This window comes from Triticum urartu, chromosome 4A (assembly GCF_056163025.1).
Source record: "Triticum urartu cultivar PI428250 chromosome 4A, HENAU_Tu73, whole genome shotgun sequence".
Lineage (NCBI taxonomy): Eukaryota > Viridiplantae > Streptophyta > Magnoliopsida > Poales > Poaceae > Triticum > Triticum urartu.
This window is the reverse complement of record NC_141876.1, coordinates 513,324,156-513,348,587: the sequence shown is the minus strand read 5'-3', so window position 1 is coordinate 513,348,587 and position 24,432 is coordinate 513,324,156. Positions and strand designations below refer to the sequence as shown.

The 24,432-nt window shown below is 44.2% G+C and overlaps 2 protein-coding genes across 2 annotated transcripts; both read left to right on the top strand.

The window, feature by feature from the left end:
• Nucleotides 1–10,531: 10,531 nt before the first annotated feature.
• Nucleotides 10,532–17,246, top strand: LOC125552428 (Nucleoporin, Nup133/Nup155-like protein). The gene is made up of 8 exons (XM_048715981.2): nucleotides 10,532–10,837; nucleotides 11,043–11,167; nucleotides 11,263–13,041; nucleotides 13,422–14,137; nucleotides 14,997–15,155; nucleotides 15,300–15,618; nucleotides 16,065–16,132; nucleotides 16,436–17,246. Exons 1-8 carry the CDS (start codon nucleotides 10,662–10,664, stop codon nucleotides 16,979–16,981), a joined length of 3,888 nt encoding a protein of 1,295 aa, XP_048571938.2. The 5' UTR covers nucleotides 10,532–10,661; the 3' UTR covers nucleotides 16,982–17,246.
• Nucleotides 17,247–17,477: 231 nt separating this feature from the next.
• LOC125552431 (oligomeric golgi complex subunit) lies at nucleotides 17,478–23,289 on the top strand. The gene is made up of 11 exons (XM_048715983.2): nucleotides 17,478–17,873; nucleotides 17,975–18,027; nucleotides 18,350–18,497; nucleotides 18,626–18,733; nucleotides 19,350–19,417; nucleotides 19,839–19,962; nucleotides 20,072–20,218; nucleotides 20,383–20,643; nucleotides 20,723–21,007; nucleotides 21,742–21,885; nucleotides 22,607–23,289. Exons 1-11 carry the CDS (start codon nucleotides 17,658–17,660, stop codon nucleotides 23,120–23,122), a joined length of 2,070 nt encoding a protein of 689 aa, XP_048571940.1. The 5' UTR covers nucleotides 17,478–17,657; the 3' UTR covers nucleotides 23,123–23,289.
• The last annotated feature ends 1,143 nt before the right edge of the window (nucleotides 23,290–24,432 follow it).

The window sequence follows — 24,432 nt, the reverse complement described above, 5'->3', positions numbered from 1 at the left end:
TGTTCTGATACATGGATCCTATCTCAGATTTCATGGCTTCTAACCATTTGTCGGAATATGGGCCCACCATCGCTTCTCCATAGCTCGTAGGTTCATTGTTGTCTAACAACATGATATCTAAGACAGGATTACCGTACCACTCGGGACTAGTACATATCCTTGTCGACCTATGAGGTTCGATAGCAACTTGACCCGAAGCTTCATGATCACTATCATTAACTTCCTCTTCAACAGACGTAGGCGCCACAGAAAACATCTTTCTGTGTTGCATCACTCTCTGGTTGAAATAAAGGTTCGACAACCTCATCAAGTTCTATCTTCTTCCCACTCAATTCTTTCGAGAGAAACTCCTTCTCGAGAAAGGACCCGTTCTTAGCGACAAACAATTTGCCCTCGAATCTGAGATAGAAGGTGTACCCAACTGTCACCTTTGGGTATCCTATGAAGATGTGTTTGTCCGCTTTGGGTTCGAGCTTCTCCGGCTAAAGCCTTAAGCATCGCAGCCCCAAACATTAAGAAACGACAACTTTGGTTTCTTGCCAAACCAATGTTCACACGACGTCGTCTCAACGGACTTAGATGGTGTCCTATCTAAAGTGAATGCAGCTGTCTCTAACGCATAACCTCAAAATGAAAACGGTAGATCGGTAAGAGACATCATAGATCGCACCCTATCTCATAAGGTCCGATTACGACGTCCGGACACACCATTACAACTGTGGTGTTCCAGGTGGCTTCAACTGTGAAACAATTCCACAACGTCTTAAGTGATTGTCAAACTCATAACTCAGAAATTCTCATCGGTCAGATCGTAGGGATTTGATCTTCTTGTTATGATGGTTCTTAACTTCACTTTGAAATCGCTTGAACTTTTCAAACGTTTCAGACTTGTGCTTCATTAAGTAAATATATCTATATCTACTCAAATCGTCAGTGAAGATGAGAAAATAGCGATATCCACCGCACGCTTCAATTTTCATTGGATCACACGCATCAGAATGTATGATTTCCAACAAGTCACTTGCCCGTTTCATTGTACCTAAAAACGGGGTCTTAGTCATCCTGCCCATGAGGCATGGCTCGCATGTGTCAAGCGATTCAAAATCAAGTGACTCCAAACATCCATCGACATGGAGTTTCTTCATGCATCTTACACCAATATGACCTAAGCGGCAGTGCCACAAGAAAGTGGTACTATCATTATTAACTCTACATCTTTTGGCGTGAACATGCGTATTACCACGACCGAGATTCAATGAACCATTCACATAGGGTGCATGACCATGAAAGGTATTATTCATGTAAACAGAATAACCATTATTCTCTAACTTAAATGAATAACCGTATTGCAATGAACATGATCTAATCATATTCATGCTCAACGTAGACACCTGATAACATTTATCTAGGTTCAATACTAATCCCGAAGGAAGATGGAGCGTGCGATGTGATCTCATCAAATTTGGAAACACTTCCAACACACATCGTCACCTCGCCCTTAGCCAGTCTCCGTTTAGTCCGTAGCTTTTGCTTTAAGTCACCAATAATAGCAACTGAACCGGTATCCAATACCCAGGTGCTACCAGGAGTACTAGTGAGGTACACATTAATAACACGTATATACTTTGTTGAAGTTGCCAACCTTCTTATCTACCATGCATTTGGGGGTAGTTCCGCTACCAGTGACCGTTCCCCTTACAATAGAAGCACTTAGTCTCGGGTTTGGGTTCAACCTTGGGTTCCTTCACTAGAGCGGCAACTGGTTTGCCATTCATGAAGTTTCCCTTCTAGCCCTTGCCCTTCTCGAAACCAGTGGTCTTGTTAAACCATCAACACTTGATGCTCCTTCTTGATTTCTACTTGTTGCGGTCTTAAGCACCGCGAACAGCTCCGGGATCATCTCCATCCCTTGCATGTCATAGTTCATCATGAAGATCTAGTAGCTTAGTGATAGTGACTAGAGAACTCAATCAATCACTATCTTATTCGGAAGTTTAACTCCCACTTGATTTAAGTGATTGTAGCACCCAGACATTCTGAGCACATGCTCACTAGCTGAGCTATTCTCCTCCATCTTGTTGGCAAAAGAACTTGTCAGAGGTCTCATACCTCTCAACGCGGGCATGAGCCTGAAATCCCAATTTCAGCTCTTGGAACATCTCATATGTCTTATGGCGTTCAAAACGTCATTGGAATCCCGATTCTAAGCCGTAAAGTATGGTGCACTAAACTATCAAGTAGTCATCAGGACGTGTCTGTCAGGTGTTCACAACATCCACAGACGACGTTGTAGGGGTTTGCACATCGAGCGGTGCATCAAAGATGTAAGCCTTCTGTGTAGCAGTGAGGACACTCCTCGGACTACGCACCCAGTCCGCATCATTGCTTACAATATCTTTCAACTTAGTCTTTCTCTAGGATCGTATTGAAACAGGGAGCTACAACATGAGCTATTTATCTACAACATATTTGCAAAGACAATTTGGACTATGTTCATGATAATTAAGTTCATCTAATCAAAATATTTAATGAACTCCCACTCAGATAGACATCCCTCTAGTCATCTAAGTGAAACATGATCCGAGTCAACTAGGCCGTGTCCGATCATCACATGAGATGGACTAGTCAACATCGGTGAACATCTTCATGTTGATCGTATCTTCTATACGACTCATGCTCGACCTTTCGGTCTTCCGTGTTCCGAGGCCATGTCTGTACATGCTAGGCTCGTCAAGTCAACCTAAGTGTATTGCGTGTGTAAATCTGGCTTACACCCTTGTTTTCGAACGTTAGAATCTATCACACCCGATCATCACGTGGTGCTTCGAAACAACGAACCTTCGCAACGGTGCACAGTTAGGGGGAACACTTTCTTGAAATTATTGTGAGGGGTCATCTTATTTAAGCTACCGTCGTTCTAAGCAAATAAGATGTAAAACATGATAAACATCACATGCAATCAAATAGTGACATGATATGGCCAATATCATTTTGCTCCTTTTGATCTCCATCTTCGGGGCTCCATGATCATCGTTGTCACCGGCATGACACCATGATCTCCATCATCATGATCTCCATCATCGTGTCTTCTTGAAGTTGTCTCGTCATCTATTACTTCTACTACTATGGCTAACTCTTTAGCAATAAAGTAAAGTAATTGCATGACGTTTATGTTGACACGCAGGTCATAAATAAATTAAGACAACTCATATGGCTCCTGCCGGTTGTCATACTCATCGACATGCAAGTCATGATTCCTATTACAAGAACATGATCAATCTCATACATCACATATATCATTCATCACCCCTTTTGGCCATATCACATCACACGGCGCATGCTGCAAAAACAAGTTAGACGTCCTCTAATTGTTGTTGCAAGTTTTTACGTGGCTGCTATAGGTTTCTAGCAAGAACGTTTCTTACCTACGCCAAAACCACAACGTGATATGACAATTTCTATTTACCCTTCATAAGGACCCTTTTCATCGAATCCGATCCGACTGAAGTGGGAGAGACAGACACCCGCTAGCCACCTTATGCAACTAGTGCATGTCAGTCGGTGGAACCAGTCTCACGTAAGCGTACGTGTAAGGTCGGTCTGGGCCGCTTCATCCCACGATGCCGCCGAATCAAGATAAGACTAGTAACGGCAAGCAAATTGACAAAATCGACGCCCACAACAACTTGTGTTCTACTCGTGCATAGAAACTACGCGTAAACCTGGCTCTGATACCACTGTTTGGGATCGTAGCAGAAATTTAAAATTTTTTACGCATCACCAAGATCAATCTATGGAGTAATCTAGCAACGAGGGGAAGGAGAGTGCATCTACATACCCTTGTAGATCGCTAAGCGGAAGCGTTGCAAGAATGCGGATGAAGGAGTCGTACTCGTAGCGATTCAGATCACGGTTGATTCCGATCTAAGCGCCAAACCACGGCGCCTCCACGTTCAACACACGTGCAACCCGGTGACGTCTCCTACGCCTTGATCCAGCAGGGGGAGAAGGAGAGGTTGGGAGGACTCTGTCCAGCAGCAGCACGACGGCGTGGTGGTGGTGGAGGAGCGCGGAACTCCAGCAGGGCTTCGCCAAGCACTACGAGAGACGAGGAGGGAGAGAGGTAGGGCTGCGCCAACAGGGGAAGAACTTCGTGTGTTGGGCTGCCCCTTTGCCTCCACTATATATAGGGGGAGAGGGATGGCTGCTCCACCACCTAGGGTTTCCACCCTAGGGGTGGCGGCAGCCCCAATCCCCATCTGGGGTGGCGGCCAAGTGGGGGGGAGAGGGAGGCGCACCAGGCATGGGCCTTAGGGCCCATCTGCCCTTAGGGTTTGCCCCCTCTTCTCTCTAGGCGCATGGGCCTTGGTGGGGAGGCGCCCCAGCCCACCTAGGGGCTGGTCCCTTCTCACACTTGGCCCATGTATGCCTCCGGGGCCTGTGGCCCCTCCCGGTGGACCCCCGGACCCCTCCGGTGGTCCCGGTACACTACCGGTGATGCCCGGAACTTCCGGTGGCCAAAACCATACTTCCTATATATCAATCTTTACCTCCGGACCATTCCGGAACTCCTCGTGACGTCCGGGATCTCATCCGGGACTCCGAACAACATTCGTTAACCGCGTACATACTTTCCCTATAAACCTTAGCGTCATCGAACCTTAAGTGTGTAGACCCTGTGGGTTCGGGAGTCATGCAGACATGGTCGAGACAACTCTCCAGTCAATAACTTAAAGAACATGCGGTGCCCCCATGTTTGGTTTTGGTAATTGATGACAATCTCTATGGACTAATGGTTTCCTTGAGTTATATTTGAAGGTTTTGTCCATAGGCTTTTCTTGGAGTGCATGTGTTGATTTCAAGGAGAGTTTGTGTCGACCAAGGTGTTATTCAAGGAATTATCCAAAGATTGGTCATGTGAGAGTTGACTTATTGCAAGCATGTCTTGAAGAAGAAGATTGTGTGATCATTCATGTCTACCTTCAAGACATCATTCAAATGAAGAGAATTGGAAAGGTTCAAGGTTGATCAAGACTAAGTCAAGAGTGAATCAAGTTGATCAACTCACAAAGCGCAGAAGATGTACCGAGAGGGATCAAGTGATCCCATGGTATGGTAAGAATTGTCAATTACGCTTTGTGTACTAACCCATGGTCTTCATGAGAGTTCTTTGTGGGGTTAGGTTGCGGTGTGCAAGTTCAAGTGGAGCATCACGAAGAGATCAAATGCTTGAAGCTTGCCGTCCTTTGTGGTGATAATGGACTTGTGAAGATGTGCGGAAGAGTGGCTCACCCATAGTGGAGTGTGGGGGAGCAATCAACTAGTCTTCATCGAGTCAACACAATCAAGAAAGGTGGTCCAACTTGAGGGAGTCAAGATTGTCATCATCTAGCTCAAGTGGACCATGTGCAAGGCAAAGGTTTGCCCTTGATAGGTTTTCTATTTTACCGGTCTCATGATGGTAGTTGGGAGACCGGGTTATAGGATCGATTGCCGTACTATCAAGGGGGGCTCTCAATGAATAGCTTGATCGTATCGTTCATAGAGAGCTCAAACCATTGCATCCTTGCATCATCTTTCTTGGTTCTTGTTTGGTTCTATTTGTGAGTCTTAGAGCTTATGGTCATCTTGATGACAAGCTTGAGTTCATTGAAAACGGAGTTCGCATGCATCTTCTATGATGTTTTCGATGTTGGAGGTTTTGTCGATTCTTCTCGGTTGGAGGTTTCACTCCTTTTTTTGTTAGGCATACCTCCCCTGCCTCTTCTTACTATTACCAGTCGCTGTTTTGATGCTACTCGTCATCTTGTTTCCAACAAGCTTGAGTTTGCTCAATTCGGAGCTCATATGCAGAAGTTATGGCAGTTCTTGTTTTCTTGGAAGTGGTTTTTGTCTGGTCCCAGCGGTAGTACCACGAGCCCCAGCGGTAGTACCGCTTGGAGCTCTCAGTCGTTGTACCACTGCTTCCGGGTACCGCCATCTTGCTTAGCAAAGACTTGGGCGGTTGTTCCGGCCAGGCACCGCCCAAGTACCGGTCAGGCCTCTGTTTTGATGCGGTACTCGGGCGGTGGTGGCCCGGTTGGTCCGGTCGTACCGGTACCACCGGTGTCCGGAGCGGTTCTACCGCTCAGGACTTAGCCGCCCGAGCGCTCAAGGCCATGCGGTTGCACCGGCCCGGTACCGCTTGACTACCGCACTCAGGGGTGACTCCCTTCTGTTCCTATGCGGTGGTTGAGCGGTGGCTGGGCGGTTGCTCCAGTTGTTCTTCTCAACCGGTGCTACCGCCTGGTCGCCCGGTTGTACCGCCTGGTAGGGTTCTGCACGTATACTGTGAGTCCCGGTTGTACCGGGACCAGGAGCGGTAGTACCGCTCGTGTGCGGGCTGAGCACATGACGGTTGGATTTCCCCCCTCCTATAAAAGGGGGTCTTCTTCCCCAATGAACCATATCTCTTGAGCTTGTTTTTGCCTCCATTGTTGACCTTCTTTGAGCTTGCTAACTCTCACTCCCTCCATGGATTCTTGCTAGTTTTTGATGGAAAAAAGAGAGGAGATCTAGATCCACATTTCCACCAATCACTTTCTCCTCTATGTGAGGGGAACCCCTTGGATCTAGATCTTGGAGTTCTTGGTGTTCTCCGTCTTGTTCTTCCTCTCATTTCCCTCCCTAGCATTAGTTGCTCCGGTGGGATTTGAGAGAGAAGGACTTGGGCACTCCGTGTGCCCTTGCCATTGCATTTGGTGCATCGGTTTGAGTTCTCCACGGTGATACGTGGAAGTGAAGTTTGAGAAGCTTATTACTCTTGTGTGTTTGGGCACCCTAGAGCTTGTTCCTCTTGGGTGCCTTGGCGCCCTAGACGGTTGGTGTTGTTCGGAGCTCAATCATTATGGTGTAAAGCTCCGGGCAAGCGTCGGGGTCTCCAATTAGGTTGTGGAGATCGCCCCGAGCAATTTGACGGGTACCGGTGACCGCCCCCAAGGGTTGCCAAAGTGTACGGGTTCGGTGACCGCCCCCAAGGGTTGCCATTTGTACGGGTTCGGTGACCGCCCTTAAGGGTCCCTTAGTGGAATCATGGCATCTTGCATTGTGCGAGGGCGTGAGGAGATTACGGTGGCCCTAGTGGCTTCTTGGGGAGCATTGTGCCTCCACACCGCTCCAAACGGAGATTAGCATCCACAAGGGTGTGAACTTCGGGATACATCATCGTCTTCGCGTGCCTCGGTTATCTCTTACCCGAGCTCTTTACTTATGCACTTTACTTTGTGATAGCCATATTGTTTCTTGTCATATATCTTGCTATCACCTAGTAGTTTATCTTGCTTAGCATAAGTTGTTGGTGCACATAGGTGAGCCTAATTGTTTTAGGTTTTGTGCTTGACAAATTAACCGCTAGGTTTATTCCGCATTTGTTCAAGCCTAAATCGTAATTATTTTAAAACGCCTATTCACCCCCCCTCTAGGCGACATCCACGATCTTTCAATAACCAACAGCGGGATCTGGATACCCATGTTGGCTCCCACATGCTCCACGATGATCTCATCGGATGAACCACGATGTCAAGGATTCAATCAATCCCGTATACAATTTCCTTTGTCTACCAGTACGATACTTGCCCGAGATTCGATCGTCGGTATCCCGATACCTTGTTCAATCTCGTTACCGGCAAGTCTCGTTACTCGTTCCGTAACACATCATCCCGTGATCAACTCCTTGGTCACATTGTGCACATTATGATGATGTCCTACCGAGTGGGCCCAGAGATACCTCTCCGTTTACACGGAGTGACAAATCCCAGTCTTGATTCGTGCCAACCCAACAGACACTTTCGGAGATACCCGTAGTGCACCTTTATAGCCACCCAGTTACGTTGTGACGTTTGGCACACCCAAAGCACTTCTACGGTATCCGGGAGTTGCACAATCTCATGGTCTAAGGAAATGATACTTGACATTAGAAAAGCTTTAGCATACGAACTACACGATCTTGTGCTAGGCTTAGGACAGGGTCTTGTCCATCACATCATTCTCCTGACGATGTGATCCCGTTATCAACGACATCCAATGTCCATGGTCAGGAAACCGTAACCATCTATTGATCAACGAGCTAGTCAACTAGAGGCTTACTAGGGACATGGTGTTGTCTATGTATCCACACATGTATCTGAGTTTCCTATCAATACAATTCTAGCATGGATAATAAACGATTATCATGAACAAGGAAATATAATAATAACCAATTTATTATTGCCTCTAGGGCATATTTCCAACAGACGCTTAGACAAATGCTGATGCTTCTTCTTCGAGCCAATCTTCCGGACTCCGGTCCTCATCAATTTCATTTGTCAGGATGGATGATAACCCACCAGTATAGGAGACCAATTGTAGCCTTTTTCGATAAGTAAGAGTGTCGAACCCAAGAAGGAGCTAAAGGTAGAATTAATATTCTCTTCAAGTTCTATCGACCACGGATACAACTCTACACACACTTAGCATTCTCTTTACCTATAACAAGAATAAAACTACTTTGTAGGTATAAGAGGATAAGTTTGCAAGAATAAAACTAGAAGTACTTAGCGGGATAATAAAAGTTAGTTTATTTTCGTAGAGAGCTTTATGTAACACTAAGAGAAAAGATTGTCCATAGGCAATTGAATATAACACAATAGATACTTATCATGTGTAATGAGGGGGGGCATACACAAACACACTTTTCGTACTTGGATCATATGCACTTATTATTGAAAGTCTATCAAGCATCCGCAACTACTAAAGATCATTAAGGTAAAACCCAACCATAGCATTAAGTAACAAGTCCTCTTTACTCCCATATGCAACAACACCCTTACTCGAGTTTAAACTTTTGTCACTCTCGCAACCCACTATAAGCGAATTATGAATGTATTGCAACACCCTACATCGGTAATCCCACATGCTTGCGCGATACGGAAGGCACCATAGGACAACACCATATTAACATGCAACTCATATCAATCACACCATACCACAATTAACCTGTAGGATAAAAAGAATCTAGTCAAACATCATAGGATTGCCACACATCATTGGATAATAATACATAGCATTAAAAACCATGTTCAAGTAGAGAATTACAATGGGAATAGAGGTTACACCACTGCATAGATGGGGAGAGGGTTGGTGATGACGGCGACGAAGTTGTTGGTGTAGATCGCCGTCACGATGGTTCCCCCAGCGGCGCTCCGGCGCCACCGGAAGAGAGAGGGAGAGAGCCCCTCCTTCTTCTTGCTTGGCCTCCCCCTAGATGGGAGGAGGTTTCCCCTCTGGTCCATGGCCGCCATGGCTCCCAGAGGGCAGGAGCCCCTCCGAGATTGGATCTCTCGCTCTTAGTTTCTCTTATGTTCCGCGTTGTTGTTTCTGGCCAAAAACCGTTTTTTAAATATCAGGAGATCCGTAATTCCGATCGGTTTGAAATTTTAACATGATTTTTCTCGATATAAGCTTCCTTACAGCCGAAGAAGGGATCCAACCGACTTACGAGGAGGTGGCAAGGCAAAGGTTGTGGGCCTCCGTTTGCGTTGATTCTTCCTCCAAAAAATCACATATATTCCAAAAAAATCTCCATAAAATCGCGTTTGGAGTTCGCTTGATTGGTTTTCTGCGAAACAAAAAACATGCGAAAAACAGGGATGACACTGGGCACTGATCAATATGTTAGTCCAAAAAATAATATAAAATGTTGCCAAAAGTATATAAAAGTTGTAGAATATTGACATGAAACAATAAAAATTATAGATACGACGAAGACGTATCAATGGATTAGACGAAGCTCCGACATAGATTCGTGCCAGCTCCTCGGGCCAACGGTTTAGGGTTTCTCGTCGTGCGTACGCGACGGCGAGATTTGGTGTGAGGTTCTTTAAATCAATTCAATGGTTCAACTTCGATGCTGCAGCTCCATGGCGCTGGTCCTTAGGGGCACATGCCCAAAAAAATTCTGATTATTATCAACAAGGTTAGACTGGCTTCGATATGAGAGCGGCGAAAAGAATGCGTCGACGGTTTGTTGTAGCGGTGATAGTGCTCATTCGGTGGTCCAATGACCTTGATGTAATTTGCATTATGTTTGAAGTGCTTTGTACTTCTACAAAACCTTAGGATCCTGATAACTGACACAAGTGTGGCACGAACACATGGCAACTCCGATCGTTTTCTATGCCATGTTTAGCGACACGAGGATGGCAATTTCCTTTTCGGATGGCAAGCTTCAAATTTTTTTGTTTGTTTTTCTTTTCAGATGATAACTTTAGTTGTAAAAAACGTTAGATCCATAATTTTTTCAAGTGTGGCGCTTGTCGTTTGGGAACCTTTATAGCAGTGAGTCCTTTTAAAAAAATAAAATTTAAATAATGCATTTGGATTGCATGAAGAGTCGTAATAATCATATCTGAGGAAGTGACCTTTTCCATTTCTCTGGTTTTAAAACCATGTATTACACAAAGGCCCTTAGCTCCAACTAGCGTCTCCGTATTTCTATCTCTAAGGAGGGGCAAAACGCAAAGAAGAGAGAAAAGGAAGAAACTCAAAACACTAGTAAAACCCTAGCCTACCGGAGAGAGCGCCGAAAAAGGCCGGCTAGTCGGAGAGCTTGAGGTTGCCGCAGCACAGCTCGTCCGCCGCCAAAGATGTTCTCGCCGGCGATCCGGAAACCCCACCTCCACCGCAGGGAGAAGGAGGAGGCGACCCCTTCACCCCCTCCTCCCGCTCCCGCCCACTCCCCTTCCCCTGGTGGATTCATCCTCTCCGACCGCCCCGCCACCGGCACCCCGGCCCCATGGACCACCTCCTCCCTCCTCGCCAGGTGACCCTTCCGTCTCACCTGTCTTCGATTTGACCAGAATCGCCGCATTTCGCCGTATGCTTGTATCTAGTCGAGGCACCGGAAGCAAGCGATGCGCAGGAACCCCTTTGCCATCCTCACCGTAATAGGCTAGCGCGCTCACAGTTTGACACAGTTCGCCGAGGTATGATGTTTCTAAATTCTGTTTCTCTGTGCGAATTTTCAGGATTTCGACATCAAAGCAAACAGACAGGGCCGGCGATTCTGACCAGATCCAACCAGTGCGCGTAGCAGAGTTTCCCCAAGTCGTGAGGAATGCACAAGCCAACCTTCTGCAGAGGAATTTCGCCGGTAACTAGTTTCTCTTGGGCGCCCGCGCAATTTTTCTTTTGCTAGTTTGCTTCTACCATTCTGAACTGTAGATGCCGTTTATGTATCCCTTGTAGGCAAGAGCATGCTTGTAGGTGGCATTGACAAAGAGACATCCCTTGCATGGATGATATGTGGAAATGAGCTTTTTGTCTGGAGCTACTTGGCTGCTGTTGCAAAAGATTGTCTTGCATTTGAGATCCCGTCTTCGCTTGTGGGAGACAAAGACGGAAAACCCCTCTCTGGTAACCAGTGGACGGTTTGCATCATGAGATGGCATAGTAGTGGTCCATCAACAAGGAACAGTGGAGATATGTTGCACCGAAGAAGTTCAACTGGTGTTATCCTCTGCAACAGAAGAACACAAGCTATTGCGTATTGGCCTGATATCTATGATGAAAGTAGTGGCAAGGGTCCAGTTCTTAGTTCATTTGGCCACAGTGACACATCTGCAAGTGATGCCATATCTGGCTGTTACAGGTTTAACTCGGTAATTGCAGCTTCCGTTCCAGGAGCTGCTCATGAATGTATTGCGATTGCTTCTGAGCCAACAGGTGCTTTATGGTTGTTTCAGTGTTCACCACTGAGAATTCACCGAAGAGAAGTCCATCGTGATACATTAGGAGATAATGCTACTGATCATTCTCAGAAAAATAATGGTGGAAGATCCTTGGTTTGGCTACCAAGCAATGAATCATCCGAGGCTGCTGAACGGAAGTTCTTTTTGTTGACTAGCCAGGGGATACAATGTTGGGGCATCTCACTCTTGCATGGAATCAATGTAAAAATATTAGGGTCTCAGGAAATTGTTGGTAGTGATGGGGAGTTGGGCATAAAAAAGGACATAGCTGGTCAAAAGAACATCTGGCTTTTGGACATGCAGATAGATGAGCGCGGGAAGGAATTTAATATTCTTGTTGCTACCTTCTGCAAAGACCGGGTGAGTGGGTCAAACTACACTCAGTATTCACTTCTGACAATGCTGTACAAATCTAACCAAAAGTTTCCATCCGAAAACAATGTGGTTAAACGCGAAAGGTTTTTGGAGAAAAAAGCTCCTGCTCAGGTGATAATTCCTAAAGCTCGAGTGGAGGATGAAGAATTTTTGTTCTCCATGAGGCTAAAAACTGGCGGCAAGCCTTCTGGCTCAGTGATCATCTTATCAGGTGATGGAAAAGCAACGGTGGCCATTTATTGGAGGGGCTCTACCCGACTCTATCAATTTGATCTGCCTTGGGATGCTGGAAAGGTTTTTGATGCTTCCATTATCCCATCTGCTGAGGATAGGGATGAAGGAGCTTGGGTTGTTCTGACAGAAAAGGCAGGAATCTGGGCAATACCTGAAAAGGCTGTATTAGTAGGTGGGGTTGAGCCTCCAGAGCGCAGCTTATCACGAAAAGGTAGCTGTAATGAAGCGGTCGCTGAAGAGAAAAGGAGAAGTCAAGCATTCAGTGCCAGTATTGTTCCCAGAAGAGTTAGCTCTGAGGCTTGGAGTGCTGGAGACAGGCAAAGACCAGCATTAACTGGCGTAGCCCAGCAGGCTGTGGTTGATGAAGAGGCTGAGATGTTACTTAATAGGCTGTTTCATGATTTTATTTTGTCAGGCGCTATTCATGAGGCACTTCAAAAGCTTAGAGTAGCAGGGGCATTTGAGAAAGAGGGTGAGATGAACGTATTTGTTCGAGTAAGCAGATCTATTGTAAACACATTATCTAAGCACTGGACAACAACTAGAGAAGCTGAATTTCTTGCTTCAACTATTGTTTCATCCCTTGCCGAGAAACGTCAAAAACATGAGAAATTCCTTCAATTTCTTGTCTTGTCCAAGTGCCATGAAGAACTCTCTTCAAAACAAAGTATGGATCTTCTCTTGCCATTATTATCTTTTTTTTTCAAATTTTGGACTCGTATTATCCCTGTTACAAATAATCAAACGGACCCATTGGTTATGTTACTAATTGTTCTTGCCTCTGCTATCTATATTGCACATTGTTGTCAGAATTGATGTGATCTTTCTATTATGGTATATTGTGTATGCTATAGTATCTGTTCATCATTAGGCATTTGTCTTAGAACACCCCTCCCCCTTCTCTTTAAATCATTAAATTTGTAATTGTAACAATGTGATAGGACCTAGAGACTACAATATCAATTTATATAGACGTAAGGGGAACTGATACTGTTCTATGAGTTCATTTTCTGACCGAATAATTTTCATTATGCTTTTATTCCATAGGAGCTGCAATGCTAAGTGTCATGGAACATGGAGAAAAGCTCTCTGGAATGATCCATCTTAGAGAATTACAAAATGAGCTTAGCCAGCAGAGTTCAAGCACACGTTTATCACCACAGTCCAAAACTCCAACTGCTGGTGCACTGTGGAATCTCATTCAGCTGGTCGGTGAGAAAGCTCGACGGAACACCGTTCTATTAATGGATCGTGATAATGCTGAAGTTTTCTACAGTAGAGTTTCTGACATAGAGGATCTATTTTATTGTTTGTCGCATCAACTTCGGTATATTATAACCGGAGAAGAACACCCATCTGTTCAGATGCAACGTGCACTTGAGTTATCAAATGCCTGTGTGACCTTAGTTCAGGCAGCATTACACTACAGAGCGGAGTACAAGGACTGGTATCCTTCTCCTGAAGGGCTGATAACATGGAACAGTCAGCCTGTAGTGCGGTCTGGAATCTGGAATCTGGCATCATCTGTGATGGAGCTTTTGAGAGAACCAGGATCTGCAGGCATGCCAATGAAATCTAATCTATGGTCTCAGCTGGAAGGACTCACAGATATGCTACTGGAGGGATATATTGGTGTATTAACTGCCAAATTTGAACGTGGGGAGGACCATGGTGTGCTAGCCCAAGAATACTGTGAACGGAGAGATGAGCTTCTTGGATCCCTTTATGACCTTGCAAAGCAAATTATAGAAGCAAAATATCAGGTTTGGTCTAATTCTATGCCACTATGTTCTTAATGTTTTTCTTGCGCGTTTATATTTTGCAAGTTCATGATGTCTCTTTATTTCCTTGTACTCTTATCTTATTGTTCTATCTTAGAATTCAGTCTATCCTTTATTCCCTCAGAAAATGGTGTGGTTAGGTCCATAGCTTATTTTATATGATTATAAGCTGCCCCGTACCAATTTGCGGACTGTTGAGGTTCAAACTTGTGTTATACTTGTATGTATGCAATGGTAGTTCTGGAGCATTTTGTTATTTATGTAGCAACTCACCCTTTCACTACGCAATCTGCGACATCGACATTCAGATGAGATTTTAGTAGTTTGCTGCTTGGTTGGCTCTTTGGTTGATTTCCCCTAGTGTCATTTTCATTGAAGTGAATATGGACTATACAAGCATGCATTGACTAGTAATCTCTGATCATAGCACATGTATCAGTGTATGTTTTGTTCATCTGACATGAATGTAAGTTTGTATGCATCAATATAGTGGATGATAGCTTGACATCAAGTAACAAAGGGCAGTTTCAGCTAGAATGACATTCCAAATAAAAAAGAACCATGGCAAAGGCCTATTTGGACAATTTGTAATTTAATTAACTCAACATTTTTCTGGATTGCCCATCTGCTGTTGACAGTTTCTTGACATGATGCGTTCATACTTAACATGTACTCCCTCTGTCCCATAATATAAGAACGTTTTTTACACTAGTGTAGTGCCAAAAACGCTCTTATATTATGGGACGGAGGGAGTATCATTTTATAAACACTGTCAATGTTGGCTCTTCGGTTTTACTTGATTTTAATATGGTACTACCTAATACATGCCCATATCTACCAGGAGTCAAGTGAAGGCAATGACAATCCTGATCTGAAAGAATCTATATTTAGAGAGGTCACTTCTCCTATTTTGGCAACAGCTAAACGGCATGAAGGGTACCAAACGTTGTGGCAGATTTGCTATGATATCAGTGATACGGTTCTCCTCCGCAATCTTATGGTAAAATCATGTGATCATATCCCCAATTTGTCTAGGATCATTTTTATGCCTTGTTGTATATTTTTTCAGTGACCTAGCATATTATCCACTTTCGACCAAAAAATTGTTATGGAACACGGCTCTTATGTTGATCTTATGTTGCAGCATGATAGTATAGGACCTCATGGGGGATTCAGTTTCTACGTTTTTAAACAGCTAATCAACAGTCGGCATTACGCTAAGCTGTTAAGGCTGGGAGAAGAATTCCAGGAAGAGCTAGCTAATTTTCTGAAAGACCGCAGCGATCTTTTGTGGCTTCATGAGATATGCTTAAATCAGTTCTCAACTGCTTCAGAGACTCTTCATACCTGTGCTCTGCTTTCAAGTCCTGGAGAAGATGCTGACCTAACAAGCACCAGAAAGTCGCTGTCCTTTGTTGAAAGAAGACGTCTTCTCTATCTCTCTAAAATTGCTGCAACAGCAGGTTAACTATTTCTTCTGTTATACTTTCCTTCTATACCTCCAGCTATGCCATGATTGATGTAACCACATATTGTATAATAAGTTTATGTAAAACTGGCTTCCAGTATCACTTTTAAGATGGACAGCAGTAGTTTATCAAGTGCTAAATAAATGCGATGAATTCTATAATTCTCTCCATCATTGAATTTTTCACATGCTTAGGACTTGTAGCTGTTGCATATTCTTATGGGTGTGCTGCTTAACCTTTTATTATATGGTAAGAGTTTATTTCATGATTCTGCTGAACTTTCTGCAGCACAGGAAATGCCTGATTTTCTAGAAGATAATTTTTGTTAAGGAACAGAATGTTGCATCATTCTTTTGTATTAATTCCCGTTTCTTCAATGATATGTTCTGTTCTTTTCGTGGTAAATGGACTCCTGACAAATTGCAGTTTTTAACAAGTAGGTAAGGATGTTGATTATGAAGTGAAGGTTGCACAGATAGATGCTGATATCCGGATTCTAAATCTTCAGGTGAAGCGTCTTAAACAGAAAAAGATGATGTTACTTCTGTTCTCTATAATTAATTATCTGCCTCCAGACTTCAGTGTTAACGGGCATGTATTGAAGTATTCCATGTTTGGAGGCATGGCAGTACTACCAAGTTTGAACTCCTACAAAGTTTTACAATGCTGTTTTATTTATCTTTGATGAAAATATATTCAAGCTATACAAAAGAGGATAACTTGCTTGATGGCATGTAGCTGGATGCCTTATCATTTCTAAGGGAAGTCAGAACGCATAGCTGACGAAATAATCTTTACCTTTTCTTTACAGGAAGAGATTGTTCAGCATGATCCAGAATATGCACAGGGCAAACATGCAAGCAAGCTTCTTCCGCCATCAGAACTGATTGAGATGTGCATGAAGAGAGGCCGCGAGCTTTCTCTCAAAGCCTTCGAAGTATTTGCTTGGACAGGCTCCTCGTTCCGAAGCTCCAACAAAGGCCTTCTAGAGGCTTGCTGGACAAACGCAGCCGACCAGGATGACTGGGTCGAGCTCTCACAGGCATCAGTTTCAGAAGGCTGGAGCGACGAGGTCATCCAAGAATCTCTTCAGGGAACGGTCCTCTTCAACGCTTCGAGGCTGTGCTACAGCTCAGACGCGGTGGTGTTCGACGGCACGTTCGAGGAGGTGCTCCCCGTGAGGAAAGAGGACGTGCAAGCGAGAGGCCTGGAGGCCAAGTGCTTCTCGGTGGAGGAGGTGCTGATGCAGCACGACGCTTTTCCGGACGCCGGTAGGCTGATGATGACGGCGGTGGTGATGGGCAAGGAGCTGTCCTATGCTGCCCCGGCAGATGAGCCTGTGGACATGGACTCATGATCATGCCGGAGAGGGAGGCGTGTATGTAGGCTGGAGTTCCAAATCATCAGTGCTCTTGCTTTGTGTGGCCATGCAATCGTCGGGGTTATTTGGTCGACTGGAATAGTAGTAAATTTTACTCCGTGATGGCCATGCAATAGTAAATTTTACTCTGTGATACTGATGCCCATTGTCGGCTGTAAACCTTTGTAGAGACTGCAACATTGTCAGCTCTTGCCTTTTTCTTTTAGCTCGAGCTGTGTTTTGAAAATTGAGGCATGCGTCACTCTTTTTTCTGGTGCTACAATTTTTTCTGAGAAATTCTGATACTACAACTAGCTGGCGTTTTGTTGATTAAAATATTGATGCGCGGAGTTGGAAAAAGCAAAAACACTCTTCCAGTGACAGTGGTAGGAAAAAATAAGTGTGAACCGAGAATTGTGGCCCATCTGTGGGTGGTGCAAGCCCACTTACTTGCCGGGCTTCTTGTGAGCTCTAAGTGAGCCTGCCTTCAAACCAACACTGACAGACCCACGGCGGCACGGCGGAAGCCTCACCTCCCCCAGATCCCAGACGGCCATCGCCAAACTCCTCAGCCGAAGGGAAGGGAGGACGGAGGGGAAGATCACCTTCGAATTGAGATCGCGAACTCGGCGGCGTTGCGCGCAGCGTCCGGGCGGCGGCCAAGCGGGGCAGGATGGCGGCGGCGCTGGCGCCGGGGGTGTCCCGGAAGCTGAAGAAGGTGCTCGAGACGCGGACGGACAGCCCAGATCTGCTGGCCTCTCTGGGCGCGCTCTCCACCTTCTACGAGCACAACACCCCGCAGGCGCGGCGCAACCTCAAGTCCTCCGTCGAGCAGCGCGCGCTCGCCATCAATCGCCACTTCCTCGACGCCTCCCTCCCCGCTCAGAAGGTGCGCGCTCTTGCCGCATTGCTGCCCGCCTCTCCTCCGCACGTCGTCCGTTGGTCGATTGGTACCTGATTGCTCGTTTTCCTTCTATTGTTCGCGTGCAGGCGTTGGATCGCGTCGAGGGGGAAGTGCACGCGCTGGACGATTCCTGGAAGAAGTGAGTCCATTCTGGCATTTTGCTCTTTTGCTCCGCCTGCCTGGAAATGGAACCTTAGTTCATTTTCTGATATTTTTTGCACTAGGTTCAGCTCAAACCTGTAGATTTAGGGGAATTGTCACATTGTGTGAACACATGTTTTCAGTACAACGGAGACCGTAAAACCTGCAACATTTGTGAGTTTAGATGTAGACCTGCAGTTAATTATTGGTCCTAACTAAGACATTGGAGTAAATATAGATAATGTTAAGCTGTAGATGCAAAAGGTTTCTACCAGGATCAACCGGTTTAACTTGAATGCTATTCACCACCATTGTGTTAGGATTGAGGAAGCATTGAGCAGCTGTAGTGCAAGTACAGGGGATATCATCAGCACAACGGAGAGGTTGCAACAAGAACTTGAGGTTATCACTCAGCGCCAAGAAATTGTATCATGTTTCCTGCGGGATTACCAACTTTCAAATGAAGAGGTACTACTCTCTACTTAAACGAAATCAGTTGTTCCAATGATTCTTTGGTTGCTATGGTATGATGTCTTGCCCATTTAGTGGCACGACAATCTGGAGTATGTTTATTCACAGAACCTTATGTTTAATAGATACATGCACTCCGGGAAGAAGATATAGATGAGAAATTCTTTAAGGCACTACTGCATGTCCAAGAAATCCATTCGAACTGCAAGGTTCTGCTGCGAACACACCACCAGGTACTTTCACTTTGTCCTTCAGATTTTTTCTTGCCTTAATTTTCGAGATCACAGCAACATCAACATTTTGTCTTGCCAGTCAACCCAATTAGAAGAATGGTTTTTCAGCTGTCTGTCATAAATAGGCTCTTCCTCGGGTGAAAGCAGTTAATAGGATATCTTAATTTGATTTTTTTAGTTTTGTATTTTCGGAAGTATGGAGTTCTATTAATCCATTTACTGGCATGTACATGGTCTGCTCAAATTATGTAGGGCTCATTTGGTTTACGAGATTTCCAGATCAAAGCAATAGGAAAAGTAAAAGATTTGGATGCCCTGTCCACTCCAATCTTTAGGAATTTTCCATGAGGTCTCACATAATGCTAAGAATCCTCAGAAATTAGGCCAATATGGACACAATCCTAAGGAATCTTAGTTCCTCCATTCCTATGAAATGAATGCCATATTCAGGAAAAAATCCTATTGGAATCCTAAAAAAGCCCTGCAACCCGAATGGGCCCGTAAGGATATGACCCTACACTCCACCAAGAACTAGACGCTTTGACACTGGGAACCTGCTTCTAATAGCTGATTCCATAGAATATTTGTGTTAATGCCCTATTTTATATTTATTCAGCGTGCTGGTTTGGAACTTATGGATATGATGTCCGTGTACCAAGAAGGAGCTTATGAAAGATTATGCAGGTACTGGCTATCTTTCTATAGTCATCTAATCTTTTGCTGTTCCTTTTCCTTACATTAGATGTCTTTATTTTTTACTGCATATTGGAGATATATTTCCACTCACCGCTTTTGATTGCTTTTACTGCTACTGACAATATGGTACCCTAACATTTCCTTTGGCTGTTTTTTTTAACTTTGTAATTCTTGTTTTGTGCTCTAATTTGACCTTACCTACTGTTGTAAAGCTAGTGTTCAACGTTCATCTGTACTTGACTTCATTCATTAGGCACTCTGAAAAATAATTAAGTTCTCATGATAAGTACTGTTGAATGAACTGTTGCCAAATACCTTGCTCGAATTTGTTATTGTGCTGTGTTCTATATAATATCATCAATTGATGTTTTATGTTGAAGTGTCGTAATTCAAATTTCCCTGTCATCAGGTGGGTTCAAGTTGAGTGTAAAAAACTAGGTGATACTGATAATCCTGAAGTAAGTGAACTTTTGAAGAAGGCTGTTCGGTGCCTGAAGGAAAGGCCTGTTCTGTTCAAGTACTGCGCAGAAGAGGTATGCCATGCCTTGTAAATAGTCATGATACCTGAGTTTACCTTCTATACACAGTAAAGTTGCAGTTAATTCAAATGGTGTCTGATAGTTTAGTTGTCCACATCCATAGGTTGCCAATATGAGGCATCATGCCTTATTCAGGCGGTTCATAAGTGCTCTTACTAGAGGTGGACCCGGAGGGCTCCCAAGGCCAATAGAAGTGCATGCTCATGATCCTCTTCGTTATGTAGGCGATATGCTGGGATGGCTGCATCAGGTGATTTCCTTGGTCTATCCTTGTTAATAGTCAGTATGCAATGAGCTAATTAATGTTTGTTAAATAAATTCCCTTTCAAATAACATGCACACATATGCATCATTCATCTGCAACTTAAAGATAGTCCTTTAGCCTTTCTGAACTTCTGGTTTTAATGTTTGAAGGCACTTGCATCTGAAAGAGAGCTTATAGCTGCGCTGCTTGATCCGGATGCAATAAGTGACAGTGGTCCAGCTAATCGTCGTCATTCTGTAAGAGAAGGTGATTCATCCAAAGGAGAATCTGATTTCACTTTTGTTCTCGATAGAATATTTGAAGGGGCATGCCGACCGTTTAAAGTTCGAGTTGAGCAAGTTCTGCAGTCACAACCAAGTCTGATAGTTTCTTACAAACTTAGTAATACCCTGGAGTTTTATGGTTACACGGTGAGTCTGAAATTCTAGTTCTGGCCATTTAGTAAAGCTAAGATTTATTCAGTTCACACATGGTCCTTTTCTATTCTAGATATCAGAACTGCTGGGTGTAGACACATCATTGTGCAATACAATATGGTCACTTAGAGATGCAACACAGCGGACATTCTTCAACATCCTGAAGAGCCGTGGAGAAAAGTTATTGCGATATCCTCCACTTGTTGCGGTTGACCTCTCTCCCCCGCCAGCAGTGAGGGAGGGAGTTTCTCTGTTGCTTGAGCTCATAAGTACCTACAATAGCATGATGGTTTCTGCCTCTGGAAAAGGGTTAAACTTTGATCCAGTCATTTCTGCAATACTGGATCCTATAATTCAGGTGAGCTTTCTGCATTCGGTGTACTTAGTTTGTACAGATGTCTAAAAAGCATGTCCGGCAAGCTGAAAATTTATTGCTCGATCTGACTAATTTTTATCCTTGGTGCAATTTTGAATTGTTATCCTATCCAGTATCCACTGAGCACTCTGTATTATTATTTTTGTAATAATAGGATTTATCTTCCTATCCTCTATGTCTACTGTGATGTTATGGGACAATTCTTGAAACTAGCAGTATTTCAGTGTCTGTATTCACCATCAAGTTATCTTCAGTTCAAGCAAGCTATCAGTATTACACAATTGCTTAATATCTCCAAAGTAATTATGTGTTTTAGTGTCACTTCCAAAACATTTCATTTCATTCTAGAAGTTTTTGGTGCTGTTCCATGTGGATGTTTTATTGGGTAATCATATAGTATAAAGTAACGCTAGACTGCACCTAATATGAAATAACAGGTGTGTACGTTTTACACATTTTGCATTGCATCAGTACCTGTGATTTGTAGAAACTAATATATTAGTATGTTCTAGTGGAGCCAGTTACTACAGATGACATGCGCTATCGGTTCAAAAGGTGTTCCATATTTGCTGTTCTTCTCTTTTACAAGTAGTTTTGTTATATCTTTATTCTTGTTACCACAGAATGTGATGTTATCTGCATTGTGGTTTATAGGGAGTCCTCATTTACATGTGGTACTGTTAGTGCTAATCCTGACTTCCTGACCTACTCTTCAGATGTGTGAGCAAGCCGCAGAGGCACAAAAGTCAAAAGGTGCACTTGCACGGCGTGGTAGAACTAGTTCTGAACCTATGGGAAGTAAGAGAGATTCAATCTCAGTTGATGCTATTCTATCAAAGAAATCATCTACATCGGTCCTGGTTAGTAGCATAATTCTTTTTGTTTGCCACGTGCATCGTAATGTGAATCCCTTGGACCTGTGACTATTGTGGAGCAACCTTTGTACTTTTGTTCTGGTCATGAACTGAACTAGTAAAACAGACTGCCTTTTTTCTTTCTGTTGCCAGTCACCACCACACACTATACAGTTACTAGACTAGTAAAATACAGATGGTACAAGTCAAGAAATTTCAGAAAGTTCCCTGTAGCTGCAACAGTGAAACTGGCACCTTTGTTAGTGCAAACTGTAGAGAAAAAAGAGGAGACAACTAGCGGGGCAGAGATGGATAAGATCAAACACTTCCAATCATTTTGTGGCTAGCACTATTAGACATGGGAAACACTTATGATTTAGTAATTGACAAGCTGATCCTACATATACTGATAGGCATGCAATCCCAATTTGCATTCCTTAGTACTCGCCTTATGGTCCCAGAATAAAAATATAACTGGCTTTATGAAAAACAGCCGGTGTTGTGGATTTCATGATTGCCTTTGTGTTCAATTTTATTTCATAACCTTTTGGGCACTGATCAGATTAAAGAAACTGTGATTTTTTATGCTCGGATCAGAAACCTTTTTGCTTTAAGCCTTTGACTGGGTAGACTAGCTCGCTTCAGCTGTGCAAATCAACTTGTAGACATTTGCTTACATCCAAGTAATTTCAGTACTTTTCCTTACATGATGCCATGCAATGTACAGAGTGGTGAATCTTCGTCCAAAGTTTACCTCATCAACTGCTTATCAGCTATTGAGGAACCACTGATGGATCAGGAGGTTGCTACAAGCTATGTTAACAACCTTCGCTCTATGATCGAAACACACACGCGTGCCTTAGTAGATAAAGAAGCTGATAGCATTCTCAGTAAATGTGGATTGTCAAGTAAGATGCCATACCTAAAGAACTACAGCTCCACTGACGGCAATGACGATGCAAGACCTCTGGCAGATGTCGTGGAGACATCACCACAAATGCTTCTGGAATGCTTGAAGGCATTCTATGGTATTGTGACTGGAACAGAAGGCTCCTTGCCGGAATTCGAGCAGCTGCAGGTTCCAAGGTTACGCTCAGACGCGTGCTACGGTTTGGCGAGAGCCCTAGCAGAAGCTTACGAGCTCATTTACAGGGCGGTGATGGATCCAAAGAACTGTTATCCTGACCCAAGATCGTTGGTCAAGCATTCGCCTGAGCAGATAAGAACGATACTGGAAATCTGAGGTCCACACACCATACCTTTTGATACATGTAATGAGAGGAGATTCATGTTCAGAATCACTGTGATGTATATTACTACCTGCTAAATCTGAGGTTGCAATTTCTTGAGAAATACTGAAGTGGTCACACCTTTGGTGAACTGTTATATCATATCGATACTCATGTATTACAGTTTTGCTTGTTTATAAAACCACATGAATCATTGTCGGATGAACAATAGTGTCAGAGAAGCATTCCGGTGGAAGATGAATGAAACCAGATTCCAGTATTTCTGGTTCTTGCTTGTGTAGGGTTGAAAGCGATGCCGAATAACTGCATCCAACTTGCCAACTAGAGTCAAGCAACTGCTAGTGGACCAGAGGCTCTCATGAGCAAATTGGCAGGGATGTCACTGTTTTCCTTCCCGCTGTAACCTTCCGCAAAACGTCGGAATTAATTGCATCCTTACTGTGTTACTTCCAATATTATTACTACAGACGAGCAGCTGATTTTGATGGAACTTTGTGTGTGGGCCCCCCGCTATCTGATCTCCTTTTTCGTGCTGATTTGGCGGATGCAAGCTGTAGCTGTTGACTGCAGCGACGAGCGGAACTCGGAACTTTGGCCGGTGTGGAAAGTGGAAGCCGCCGCTAATCAGGATCCAAGGCCGTTTCTTGGGGGATAACTAATGCTATCAGGGACAGGTTATCCAGGTATGGTTGAAAAGGTATTCAAGCTTGTCGGCAGTGTACATTTGTTTGTTTTCCTCCTACTTTTCTTTTGGCAACATGTTTTCCTCTTATTTTGTGATCAAATTTTCTCCTCTAAGGCAGCTGAAAAATATGATATATGTATAGTCAGTCAATCAAATCAACTAATTTAAATTATGGAGTAGCGTGGCTTGCAATAGCAGCATCAACCTCGTTGAATACTGCACAGCCCATCCATTAGCTGCTCATCAGCACCGTAGAGTAGGTTGACCTTGATTAATTAGTCCCCCTACAGCAAATTAAACTGCATTATGAAGCAGATAGTTGCACGGTTAGGTGGGTGTCTCCACCATCCTACGTGATTAGGGTGCCTCTAGCCGCCCCTAGTACGTGGTGCCACTAAACTAGCTTCTCCTAATCCTGAAAACCCTGTGAGGTCACGTCCCCTCTCTTAATCTAAGGCCACGGGCATACGTGCGCACTTCCACTACCCGTTTCCCGGACAAGAAAACGACCAGTTGCATGCCTTGCGTCGTCGGACCCCGGGTCGTCGTTTGGCCCGCCCGGGATTTTTCCATGCGTTGGCATGCGGCGCACGGCAAGTGGGCGCAGCGTGTGGAGAG

What these genes read in the sequence shown, in the direction of transcription:
- LOC125552428 (XM_048715981.2), top strand. Translation starts at nt 10,662, where the DNA reads ATGTTCTCGCCGGCGATCCGGAAACCCCACCTCCACCGCAGGGAGAAG. An exon ending in AGAACTCTCTTCAAAACAAA is followed by an intron (nt 13,042 to 13,421) that starts GTATGGATCTTC and finishes TTTATTCCATAG; the next exon opens with GAGCTGCAATGCTAAGTGTC. An exon ending in TTCTCCTCCGCAATCTTATG is followed by an intron (nt 15,156 to 15,299) that starts GTAAAATCATGT and finishes CTTATGTTGCAG; the next exon opens with CATGATAGTATAGGACCTCA.
- LOC125552431 (XM_048715983.2), top strand. Translation starts at nt 17,658, where the DNA reads ATGGCGGCGGCGCTGGCGCCGGGGGTGTCCCGGAAGCTGAAGAAGGTG. An exon ending in ACCAACTTTCAAATGAAGAG is followed by an intron (nt 18,498 to 18,625) that starts GTACTACTCTCT and finishes TATGTTTAATAG; the next exon opens with ATACATGCACTCCGGGAAGA. An exon ending in GCTTATGAAAGATTATGCAG is followed by an intron (nt 19,418 to 19,838) that starts GTACTGGCTATC and finishes CCCTGTCATCAG; the next exon opens with GTGGGTTCAAGTTGAGTGTA.